Below are 12,562 nucleotides of genomic sequence, written 5' to 3' on the forward strand. Positions count from 1 at the left end.
TTACATTTGTAAAATCCCCTTCAATCAGGGACCATGCAAAGAAAACTGATAACTTTTATAATCCAAAAATGAAAATCCATCCAGCTTTTTACAGGTGCTTCTCCTTATCTAGCTACAAACCCATGCTGGCAGAACATTTACAGAAATGGAAATTTTTAAACAATCAAGATAAAAGCACAGTGCCAAAGGCATGGGCATCTAATTCCTTCTTTAAGACCAGGTATCAAAAAACCATGTAGAACTTATTTCCCTCAAAAGGAAACTCTCTGGCAATCTGCTCCTTTTCATGGGACTCCCATTTCCATCTTTGTCAGCTACCACATCTGAACAACGCACAATAAAGAGAATTATCTTCAATACATCATTTTTCACCATTTCAGGCAACAGAAAGGTAAAGAAGGACTGTGCAAAAGCACATCTGGAAAAAAATAGAAGACCTAAGTAAGTGAAGTGAAGGGTTTAAACTTTTTTATGGGACTGCTCCTCTTCCAGGAATGAGCCTGATGAGATTGGCTGGATGACGAATGAAGAATTGCATCTGTACGTTCAGCCAAACCCAAAGTTAGCCAAACACAACACAGCTTTTACAAACAAGTGGATTTCAAGAACACTTTCCCTTCACCCTCAGTGGATCATTAGTTTCATCCTATAAAAATGTATGGACAAAATCAATAGGGAAAAAGGAGAATGTGATAAGAATTGCAGGAACCAAATGAAACCAGTGAGCAAGAAACCTGTAAGCCTTGAAGCTCCTTGGGTCAGTAAACAAGCTTGCTTAAGAACTTTGGAAAATATTCATTTTGTGGGAACCATACTGCAAAGCAATAAAAATGGTATGTAATTAATGACCCCTATGGGCTCTCAGCTTCAAAATGGAGCATTTAGAGACTTTCTAGGAAAAATACCACTCAAAACTGCTCTCGTGATTTATGGCGCTAAAAGACTGCTCTGTTATTCTATCCTACCATGGCCCGTAGACCAAGAAAAACGCAAAATGTGACAAACTCACCAATACTTGGAAGAGGTTTGCCAGGAAAATAAGAGCACTTCTTGCTCTTTAAAAGGTGATCTTCTGTGTGAGTCAGCGCCGAGCAAATACTGTAGCCAAATTCTGTATGTGGTCCTGGTTTTTATATATCTTCATGGCAAAAAAAATAGTGCGAAAAATAGCATAGTGCTAGAAATGTATAAAAAGTATCTCCATTTCTCTTATGCAGGAGCTTTAAAGCATTTCAGCAACTAAACCTCAGAAAAATCCTGGCGAAAAAAGGGAAATTCATCTTCTCACGGACAAGAGAACGCAGAGCAGCCGCACATGTCCATCAGCCACTTCCCTGGGTTGGGGGGGAATCTACAGTTTTTGGGGACGGCTCACTGGTCAACATACAGAGCTGCACAGGGGCTTGGGGAACCACTACGAAGGTGCTGGAAAGCCTCCAGCGAAAGCACGCCTCGGTTAGCGATGCTGACTACAAAACAAAGCGGGAGATACGAAAAGGACAGAAATGGCTAAACCGCACAACGCGAGTCTTGGCAGCGCTGCTCATGCTTTGGACAAGCCCCGTGTTTTTTGATGTTCCGTATTTAATCTACTGCTTGTGTTATCAACATTTTGGGTCAGTTAAAATTTCCATTGGTTTCTGTAGACACAACAGCCCTTGTTATTGTAAAATGGCTTCTTTTTACAAAGTATTACATTTCTGACAGGGACGGGTCCTACAGCAGTGGCTTCCATGCACTTCTTGAGCAAGTTTTTCTTTCTGTGATTGTGGTGCTTAAGTAATGTGCTTACAGAATCAGATACTGGCAGTCAGTGTAAAGTAAGTGTTACTAGAGTCTAGAATAATAATAATAATAATAAAAACCACCATAAACATCATCATGCAGGGAGCCACTTCGATTAGATGACACTTCTTCAAGCCCTGAGACTCAAAATGCAAACCCAGAATGTTCTCCAGATGCATTCTCATCCAAAACCGCCTCGTGCACGGTTTGGTTGGAAGGCCTGGGGGAACGGCGCAGCAGCAACACCTCCCATGCACCTCTTCCAGGAGCTGCCGCAAATTCTGAGTGTTTCAACATGCAGGTATTTCTTTTTCATGTGAATCTCACACTGATTGTTCACAGCTTTTAGCAGCTGAGGAAGGGGAATACAAAAAGTCCTAAAAAGTTTTGAGCAAAGCCATGGCTGAATATTTAAATTTCCTGATTTTAGACAGTTCAAAGTTATCCACAGCTACTGGAATTCAGCCACTGAACATACGTATTAAGGCATACACTAAGCACCATCTAATTGCATCCAAGATACTAGACTTGCTTAAGAGAAATGAATTATAGACACTGTTGGGACAATAACTTTGAATTTCCTGGCTTAAGTGGGCTTAAATTTTCAGTTATGCTGCACTAATGAACTTTTACTGGTGAGCTCTGTTTCAGAGCTCTTCTGTGATTAACAAAAGTGGTTCCAAGTACCTAATCAAAACAAAGTCTGGATATGAAACAATATAATATTTGCATACCTTACTTACAGCAGATGATTGGACATCACTGGTGTGCTCTGCATACAAATTACAGCTGATAAAAAATTCATGCTTATTAACCTCCTCTAGAAAAGCATTTATTTTGTCCTGTTTGACTTAATTATAGTATCTTAAAATAGCTTTCTGAACGCAAAAGTGATCCAGTAAGTGCCTGCATTAGCTGCACCACACATAAACACAATCTGAAACCTTGGCTGTTTTCAACCCTTCCACACTTCTAATGGGGTAAATCATTTAGCATGAAGTAATGGGAAGAAGGTCTCACCACCATTCAAACATTTTTTATTACTGGGATCTTCTCTCACGGAAAATGCTTGGAAAGAAGTACAATCAACTCTATACATAACCAGCCCTCTGCTCTCTCCCTTTCCAGCTGGGGTCAACAAATCACCAGACCACTCTCTGACAGAAAAAGGCTTATTCCACTCGAGCCCTGCAGACCTCGCTGCACAAACAGCCAGCTGGGAAATGCTCGAGCACGGCGCCTTGCTGCTGCTTGCCCCTGACGGAGACCAGGAGGAGAAAGCAGGTGACCCAAAGCTAATGGTGATGCCTTCATGTGATAAAAGGATTTGATTGAATTGGGGGAACGGCCAAAAGCTGTAGCTATTCTATTTGTCTCGGAGGGGAGTTCTGCAGACCAGGCTCTTAATTCATCTCAGTGATCCCAGTCCTCAGTTGATCCTCACTGGCTCAGCTGTAACCTCTCACGCATGCAATGGGTGTCTCAGAACAGGCCTGTGCATTTTCCTCAGCACAGGACAGTCAGCAGAAAAGCTATCCTGAACACAGGATGTGCGTGTGGGGGGTAAGATTTCAGCCCAGGAACAATTGTTTCACACACACAAAAAAAAAAAAAAGCAAAAACTGGTTTCTGACATTAAACAGTGAAGAGCTTGGACAAAGAGGAAACTGCGCCTCAGCCAGGCTCTGACCCAAAGCCCACCCATCACATGCAGAACTTTACTGATATTTATGGTCTTTATATCAGGCCCCTGGGCAGCAGACAATAACCTCCAATAAAACATTGTCAACTTCCAAGGCCTATGCCAAACTGTAGAGTTCAGCTTCTTTTTCTCCCTCTGTTCACAAACATTTAAGCTGAGCAGCTCGTGGCTTAGCACCATCTCCCCTTGGAAGAACCCTTCTTTTGGGAGATTACGTATGAAACAAATGGCAGCTACACCAAGCTGGTTGCTGGGAAGAGGGCAGCAGCTGCCATGTGCCTCCTCTCCATCTCTGACGCCATGGGGAGACCAAGGAGACATCATCTCCTCCTTCTGCAGGTGTGGAAGAGTTGGTCAAAGGAGAGAAACCATTTCCTGATAAGATAACGCAGCCACTTTCAGACCCAGCAATTAACATCAAGGTGGACTTATGTTCATGTCAGGACTGCTTGCCCGCAAGTCTGAGAGTGCTCTTTTGGCCCTGAGTCAAAAAGGACTAAAACAGACCTGGATTTCCACTCAGTTTAATTGTCAGACATCACATGTGGACTTCTCGGGTGAAGCAGGATACAGAGGCTTAGAAGAGGTCAGAAACTCAAAGGTGTGTGACAAGAATTTTTGAAGAGAGTTATGAACTATGGAAAATATCAGTTTGGGATATTTATGCTTTTTCTTAAGTCAGAAAAAATGCCTTTTATTTTCTCTTTATCTTTCCCTTTTTAAAGCTGAACACAGAGAGCCCAAATCTGGAAGTTCTCTGATAAATGTCCTGAGCTACAGTAATTCTGGTTACTCTAAAACAAGACTACTAAAGCAGAAAGACGGTAGTATGGACAGCAATGCCATTTAAAATATATAATCAATCACATGCATGATATGGATGCTCCTCTGGTGCACAAGACACTAATGGAAACACCACATTTCTCACAGACATACTGACTCCTCCAGAAAGCCTTCACCAGCTTTAAAAACTACTGCTGATACAAAAGCAGGGGAGGGGAACTCGTAGCAGCATCGCAGCTCTACATTTTACAAGCTACAGGCTGATACAAATGACCAAACTTAGAAAACAAAATCATTGAAGAACATGGACAACTAAAGAAAAGACCATCCAGGTGAGTGAGGCAGTTGGTGGTGGAATTGGCTCTAACAAACAGCAAAGCAAAGCAGACATCACTGGGAGAGGGCTACTTGGCCACTTTGTTACCTGAGGTGGAGTAGGTGTGGAAGTGGGTCTCATGATGGGGGGCGTTGGGTTCCTGCTGCCCCCTCCGGACATTATTTCTTCTGTTATATCTTTGCCCCCCTGGTTTGGATCCCGGATCCGGATCTATGGGATTGAATGTAGAAATATTTCAGACAAGTCCTCCCATTACACATTGTCCTTGGGGCTTATGGAGGGGAAGCATGGACAGAACTTATTTCCATTACACTCAGTATGAGATGCCCTGGACTGAGCTGATGCTCTGCAGGAACACTGCAATGTGGTTTGTTTCAGCAACTTGAAATGCATGGTATGTCATCCCTTAATCTTAAAACCTAATTTAATCAAAATGCTCATCAACTATACCAGTCAGTTCTAAATATGTGCACCTCTTCAAATTCTCTCAGATCTAAAGCAACTGTGGAACAATTTTAAATATGTGCCTTGCAGTACGTGACCCTTTCATTCAGAATGTGGTCTCTACTTTTGGAAAATAAGTCTAGTGAAACTTGTTAAATTTAGTGGACGGTTTAGCTATAGAAGTAAGCTTGCCAGTTAGTGGAAAGTGCAGGATAAAAACAAAAAGCAAAACAAAAACATACTGCCCTGATACGAAATTCAGTGACCTTGCCAACCCAGCTGCTGGTATACAGAGAAAGCAAATCAGTTCTTTGTTTTCACCTTCCACGCTGAGAAAAATCACGCCAGCCAAACAGAAAACAAACAAACAGAACTACAGAGCCAAAGAAAGGAAAGTGCAAGAACAAACGAAAGTCCTATGAAACGCATCAACGTTTAGGAAACAAGTTTATTATCGGAGCATCTTCATAGTCCCAAAAAGGGAAGGAAAAACATCATCCCGAATAAAACATTTGAGAACATGCTCATTCGAACCCTCAACAAACACTTGAACCACTATGTCACCGAGCATGGGAATCAGTCAACCTGTGTGGGTTAATTTATTTGGAACAGAGTTTTAGTGGAAGTCATCTTCAATATAAAAACTGCGGATTTCCACAAACTTGAAGACAGCGCTATCATTCGCGTCTGTTAACCTCAGAACCTCTTGGTTGAGCGCTCTGTAAAACGCAGGCAGAAGTCCCTGTTGTACCAAGCAGAACACACTAACCACAAGTAAACCTGGAGGCATAATCCTTCTGAGAGCAGGAATGTCAGGAAACTGTGGTGGCTTTATTCCATTGGCAGCTGACACAGTTGCTAGCTGCAGAAGGGCTTTGTGATTTATCAACTTCAGTATTGTGCGATGTATTCTCGACTCTTTGGGTTGGGAAGACAAATGAGTACACACACAGTACTTCGGGTGTTGACAAGATGTGGTCACCTCCTACTTTTGATAGAGTAAAAAGAGACTTGTGTTCTTCCACTAAAACATCTAGGTGATCACAGCAATGAGGACTTAAGAGCTGGCAGGAATTCCTACCCTCTTCTCCTCTTGTCAATGTCATTAAAACATGTTTTCCCTCCCTGAAAGTTTGTAGTACTCAGCTAACAGTGCATGCAGATGTGTGTACAGCTACATGCTTCATTTTTCTTTAATTTCTCTCTTATTTTTTCAGTTGTAACATATTAGCAAACTGAAAAAGTACATCCAGACAAAAGCATTTTTAAAGGCATTTTTAAAAGCCTTTGCTTTTCTGCTTCAAAGAACTTAGCTTTCTGGGCATTAAACTGTCTTAACCACAGCTGAGTGTTTCTGAACATCTCTGCACTTCAAATGGTATCAATGATCTGGCCATGTCATGTCTTGGATGCTGAAAAGAGACTCCTCAGGACTGAAGAGGACGGTGAAGAGGTAGCAAAAGAGTTGCATCACCCTTTGATGACAGCAGCTACAAGAAAGGCTTTTCTTGAAAGCCCAGCTAACACATTGTTCAGCTTTTCCAGCTTTCCAGATCAAGCATCATCTCAGCTCATCTTCAAAAATCAAGATACAAGAGATACAAGTAATCTGTTTTTTGAAACATGTACAAATTCTCCCCACCTTTTTTTTTTTTTTGGCCAGGAAACAGTTCTTTAGATGTTTTCAATCCACTGTAACACACACACTGACGTAAAATTAATAAATTATTTCCCTTTCACTCATTCAGAATCAACTATTCATTCGCAAGTTTAAGTCCTCCCCTATTTTTTTTTTCAGTTTAAACATTACATTTACCCACTATGTCTTTACTATTCCCTACCATCATCCACCTACAAAAAGGTTTACATTCCATCAGTCTGTCTCATGAATTCTGACCAGTGAACTAGGAAGAGAGGAAATGTGGTCTCCAAATCTCTGCCCACTTTCATAGCATCACACGTTCAGGTTCCTTCAAGCTCTGTAAATCCGTCCCCAGCTTGCTAGTGCTGCTTTTCTACATTTTCCAATGGCACAATATTGAACAGTTTCTTTTTTGTCAATTTGAACCAATTCCCAACAGTCTCGCAAACTGATCTGAGTTTGTTCTTTCCCACTTGGCTCTTTGGTAAAACAGCAGCACAAGCAGATGAGGACCCTCTGGCTTACGGAGATGCTGCTGCTTTCATTTGTGTTTGTTACAAAACCAGCAAAAGTATTTTCATTTCTGACTGGCTGAGACATTTCAAAACACAGAGCAGCAAGTTCCCACAGAAAATTGAAAGTAAGACATCATTGCAGCATTGTGCAATGTTTAATAAAACTTAGGAGTGAAAGGTAAGAGCCTCTCTGTGAAGATAAAGCCCACTTTTAAGCTAAAATTTTCATTAATTACAACTGGGACAATTCTCAAGAGAGGACTTATCATTCAATGAAGATCCCTTACCGTTTTTTTCTCTCTTTTAGCTGGTGGAGGCTGCTGCTGCTGTGTAGGCACTATGATGGGTGCTGACTGATAAACTGGCTGACTTGGGTAGAAAGGTGTTCCTGGGAAAGAACAACACAGAAACAAGAGAAATCCAGTTAGTCTGTTAATGAAAGAACCAAGCATGAGAGTAAAACTGTCCACCTACTCCTCCCTCCCTTCTTCTGAAAAAACAGAACTTCTAGCATCCAACTGGAACCCCGTCTGTGTCTTGCTCTTCCTCACTTCCACTTAAACAGAGCTGTTGCTCCAGCAAGACAAGTGATTAAGTTACTACTTCATTTTTTCCTCATCACGCGCATCAGTTTCTGAGAGTCTGTTGAAATCACAAAGACATGAAAAAAAGAAGTTGTCCATCCTTGGACTCCTTGGACTGTAAAACAGGTAAGGTTTTTTTTTCCCCCCCCTTTGTAGAGAAATTCAGTCGAACCATTACAAAGAATTTGCAAGGTCAACGGTAACTTATTTTAAAGCATATCGAGAAAATGTAATTACAAGCAATGTTCTTCTCATGCTGCAACACAAAAAAAGCATGACCATGGTTATTATTGCAAAATTACACTGCATTGTTGATTACATTCATAATATCCAACAGTTTCATTTTCTTTTCTTTATGGAGAAAGACAGGCTCAAAATGACTGAGTTCTTTCAAGATGTGCCAGACATAAATAGAAGTGGCACAGCAGAGCTGTCTCTTGTCTACATACTACTAGATATAGGCAAACTTGTAGTGCCTTTTTTTTTCCTAAGCATGGATGCTAGATGGACTGCCTGCTTTCACTCGCCTCTCAAGTAATCTGATTTATTCTTCAGCTGAACTAACCTTTAAATGGGAATGAAAATCTGTATTGTGCTGACATCTTTGGGAACATTATAACCAAAAGAGGTTACTACTATCTCAAGCAAATGGTGAAATCCAAGAAAGCAAACAAACCCAGCGCAGCACAATCTGACTTGCAACTTCAAAGGATGCACTCCTCAAGCTGTCAGCGAGAAAGCAAAAAGCTCAGAGCAGGCTTCCTCCCTCCCTGCCCAGAACAAGAACTTTTCTCCCCTGAAATAGCAGGCACGTAGTTGAAAGCAGAAAGCATTGGAAGGCACTGACACTGCACTGCTAAAAGCTCAGCCCGCCGCATTACTTCACTCCCAGACACTGCAATCAAGGTAGTCTAAATGACTCGATCATCTTTTCATTTTGAACTTCATGGCAAGCAGCGTGACTTCAGATCTGCCTTGGCCTCAGGGTGCAAAACCTCCATCAGCATCCCCGTTCTCTCCTGAAGCTGCGCAGCCTCAAACTCTTCCGACTAATGCTTTGGCCAAGCTGGCCAGGTGTACAACACGAGTTTGGGTAACATGAGAGGATACGAGCAAGCCTGGGAGCCCTGCAGTATGTTAATTTTCCTCATTTCTAGTTTCCTAGAAACCAGATCTAATAAGACAGCTGTAACACGATCCATGTGAGAGAGAGACCAACAGCGTAACTCAAGGCAGAACTCTTCGTTTATGAAAAGTACTTTGAAAAAGCAAACCCCAAAAAGGAAGAGTAACTTCTGGGAAGAAACACAGCTTCTGTGGCAACAAGTCGAGCATTTTTCAGTGCAACATTCTTTGCTCTCTGCCCCACATATTGATCCTTTTCAGGTCGGTGTTCATTTCACACAATCATTTCATTCATCATTTCAAGGTCTTCCCAATGTATCAGAAGCTGACTGATACATGAGAGAACAATAAATTACAAAACTGAGATATAGTTTAGGAAAAATAAGTACTTTTCATCTTAGTATGTTTTGTCTTCTGCAGTATTTTTCCTTATCACTTCCTTTACAGCCTGTCACACTGCAGTGAGTTTGATGCCCAGCAGCCACGCTGTACCATGCTATACTACACACTTGCTGCAAAGTCCCGAGGTTTAAGGGAAAGGCCGCTGCCAGCAGCACCATCCACGCCAGTACTCTGCATTTAGTTATCTCCCAGTGCTGTGAGCAGCACCACGCTTAGACACCTGGTGAGAGACAGAATATTTTCAGCCCTATATAAATAGCAAGGGAGCAACAGGAGGAAAAGGTGGATGAGTGCAAGCAAACCTGCAATCACCCTCTCTTCCTTGGCTAAACCTTCTCTGCCTGGAAAACGCTCTGCGTGAGGCAGGGCTGCAATCCAGACATCAAACCCAGCCTCCAGCTTCGCCCACTGACGCTCTGCAGACACAGCAACCTGAAAGCAAGCTGGGGCTAAAAGATTACAAGCTGCTGTGCAAGAAACCAGGCAGTTCCAGGAGTGGAAAGGAACCAGAAGGGAACCTTTTCCAAATTACAGAAGTGAAGACAGACAAACTGCACTAAGTGAGCAGAAAGTAAGAAAGCAGACCTGGAACGGAAGAAAAACTTTAAATGATGAATATGTAGGCAATTTCCTCATTTAGTGGATCAGATTTAAGCAGCCATTGCAATATTTCTTCTCTTTATCTGTCTAGGTAAGCAAACAGGAACTAACTGCCTCATAATTGCTGTCTCTCCACTCATTCAGAAACTGAAATCTTTGAAGACTTCATGAATATCTTTTGAAGTAGCCCCACTAGCTCTATATATTCCAAATTAAAAAAAAAATAAATAAAAAGACTCATGACCTTTCAAAATGCTAAGTAGGGAGGCAACTGGAGCTCTTCTCCCCTTTAAAATAAATCTGAATTTGTGAAGAGCAAACATGCAATTCTGCCAAACTGTACACGGTCGTCATTGTTCAGCCGGCAATCATTCACTTCTAATGCTCAGAAATGCCAACAGCTAAAGCTGCAAGGAAAGTTGGTAACATGTCGACCCCAACAGGCTACAGAATTTGTGTGGGCAGCTAGCAATCAGACTGAACCAAATACCTCAAGTTTGATACTGAGAAGTGAAAACCCTTTAAAAAAAGCACACGGGGGTGATTACTAGAATCATCCTGGGGATTTTTCAAATGTTCCCACACATAAGCAAGGCAAGACAAATTAAAAAAAAAAGTGATACACATTACTGCAAGATACCTGTTTCTGCAGCTCATTGAAACAGAGTTTATAGGAGCTGATTTATCTTAAATGACAACTGAAAGACAGATCCTACAGAAAACCTTACAGGGGACTGTGATGTAAGTATGATATGCATCGTACACGGCAGCACAAGGGAAGTAACTAAGGGCTTAATTACTTCTACATAAAAGACGTCTGCCAAGAGAAGAGGTGTCACAGGATACCTAAGGAGAGTCTCCCACTGACGCATGGGGTCTACTCAACGGAACCCAAATGAGAGGCAGTTGTGAGGTCCCGCAGGAGGCAAGGACCACCGGCAAGATGCAGATGGAAGGGATGCTCAACACTGGACAGATCACCCCTCAATTTTTAGGGGTGGCTTTGAACCTGATTACCTGAGGAAGGGAGTCAAATATATTGAATATAGCGTAATGAACAACCACAGCACACAGCTACTGTGGGCAACCACTGTCAGTAGAGCTCTTTGCTTGAGAAGAGGCGAAACTAGGAACCGTGTCTTGAAAGGGCAAACATCATCCTGCGTATGGGTTACAAACTCTTTCACTGGACTAGCTTGTTCTTTGCAGCATAAGACCAGTGAATTAAGCCAGATGGTTTGTTCTTTTCCCTTTCTAAATGCCAAACAGGGAACACAGGAACAAGAAATGTTAAATGCTCTGTTGCTGTGCACATACTGAGGGAAACCAGTGGTAAAACCAGGGCTGCCAGTTGTATTCACGATACCTTAATAAATAATAATGATTTAGCAGGGAATAATAAATAGCCACTATTCTTATTCATGTGTGATTATGGGTAGCTCTACAAGTTACAGCCTTTCCTTGAGCATTCATACAAACGAAACTCCGTTACTGTGAATTTTTCAGGATTGAATAATAAGGGCTGTGACACAACCAAATCAAGCAGCTATATGAAGTTCAAACAAATGCTAATCCAGTTTGGTATTATAAATCTTCAACTTGACAAGAGAAAACCATGCCCAGGAAATACTTACAGGAAATCTCCAACCAGAACTTACCGTAGGCATTGGGAAATTCTCCAGGACCTGGTCCTGGATAAAAGGGGCCTGGCCCTGGTGGCTGAACAGGATACTGCTGTGGGGGCCCAACATATGGAGGGCCACTGTGTCGATACTAGGAAGAAAAAAATAACCATCAGTTTTCAAAGAGTTGAGCAATGACATGCTGTTACATACAAAAACTGTAATTGAGCCCTCAAAAATCAATAAAGATCAGATTATCAAACTCCTTAACAATGACAAGTCATCCTCCTGCTTTCAGTAATATCATGTTTTTATAAGGTCCAAGGTTTTAGAGTAACTGTGGAGCTATTAAGTCAATTTAAATACATTCATAGCATTTTCCAGGAGCTTAGTTTCACACTGTTTCTGAGAAAATGCCAAGCCTAAAAAGAATTTATTCTTACTGCCTCCATGCTCAGACCAACAGATACTTCATAAAGAAGCACAGAATTGAAATATGCAACTACCAGTTTTATCTCCCCCTCTCCCAATGCTGCAGCAGGTCTTGAGAAAATCCAGATGAAGCACAGGTTGCTTTTCAGTTTCTTAAGCGCCTGGAGAATGTGTTTTTACCTGTGGTATACAGTACTGGGGGCCCTGAGGCATAGGATACGGCATTGGCAGATGATTAACCATCATGATGTGTTGGTTGGTTTGATACACTGCAGTCGGTGTTTGTGCACCAGGACGGATGGAAGGGCTGCTGTTCTGGATGGTAGCTCTCGGAGGCTGTATCTGAGGCCTCTGAAAAAACTAGGGCAGGAAAGGGACATAGGAAGGAGAGAGGAGAGAAAACAAAGAATCGGTCAAACTTCGTGGAGAAAAATTACAGTCTCATTACAAAGGCAGACAATATGTTGTAGTTACAGTACTACTTCCAAAGGGTTGCCACACATTCAGAAAACTGCAGGACAATTGCTGTCTATCTGTAAATACTAAATTCATGCTATAACCTTCAATTTTTTCCAGGTTGTAAAAGGTA

The 12,562-nt window shown here is 41.8% G+C and overlaps 1 protein-coding gene across 21 annotated transcripts in view; it reads right to left on the reverse strand.

Moving 5' to 3' along the window:
• EIF4G3 (eukaryotic translation initiation factor 4 gamma 3) overlaps positions 1-12,562 on the reverse strand; it is a 153,094-nt gene that overhangs the window by 55,750 nt on the left and 84,782 nt on the right. For all 21 annotated transcript variants that reach the window (XM_083803109.1, XM_083803103.1, XM_083803105.1 and 18 more), the window contains 4 exons: positions 12,154-12,333; positions 11,578-11,692; positions 7,496-7,596; positions 4,695-4,817 (listed from right to left, as the gene is read on the reverse strand). In XM_083803109.1, coding sequence (XP_083659235.1) covers positions 4,695-4,817; positions 7,496-7,596; positions 11,578-11,692; positions 12,154-12,333 — 519 coding nt within the window. The remainder of the gene's footprint in view (positions 1-4,694; positions 4,818-7,495; positions 7,597-11,577; positions 11,693-12,153; positions 12,334-12,562) is intronic.

The sequence above is a fragment of the Anser anser genome (assembly GCF_964211835.1).
Source record: "Anser anser genome assembly, chromosome: 17".
In the NCBI taxonomy this organism is placed as follows: Eukaryota; Metazoa; Chordata; class Aves; order Anseriformes; family Anatidae; genus Anser; species Anser anser.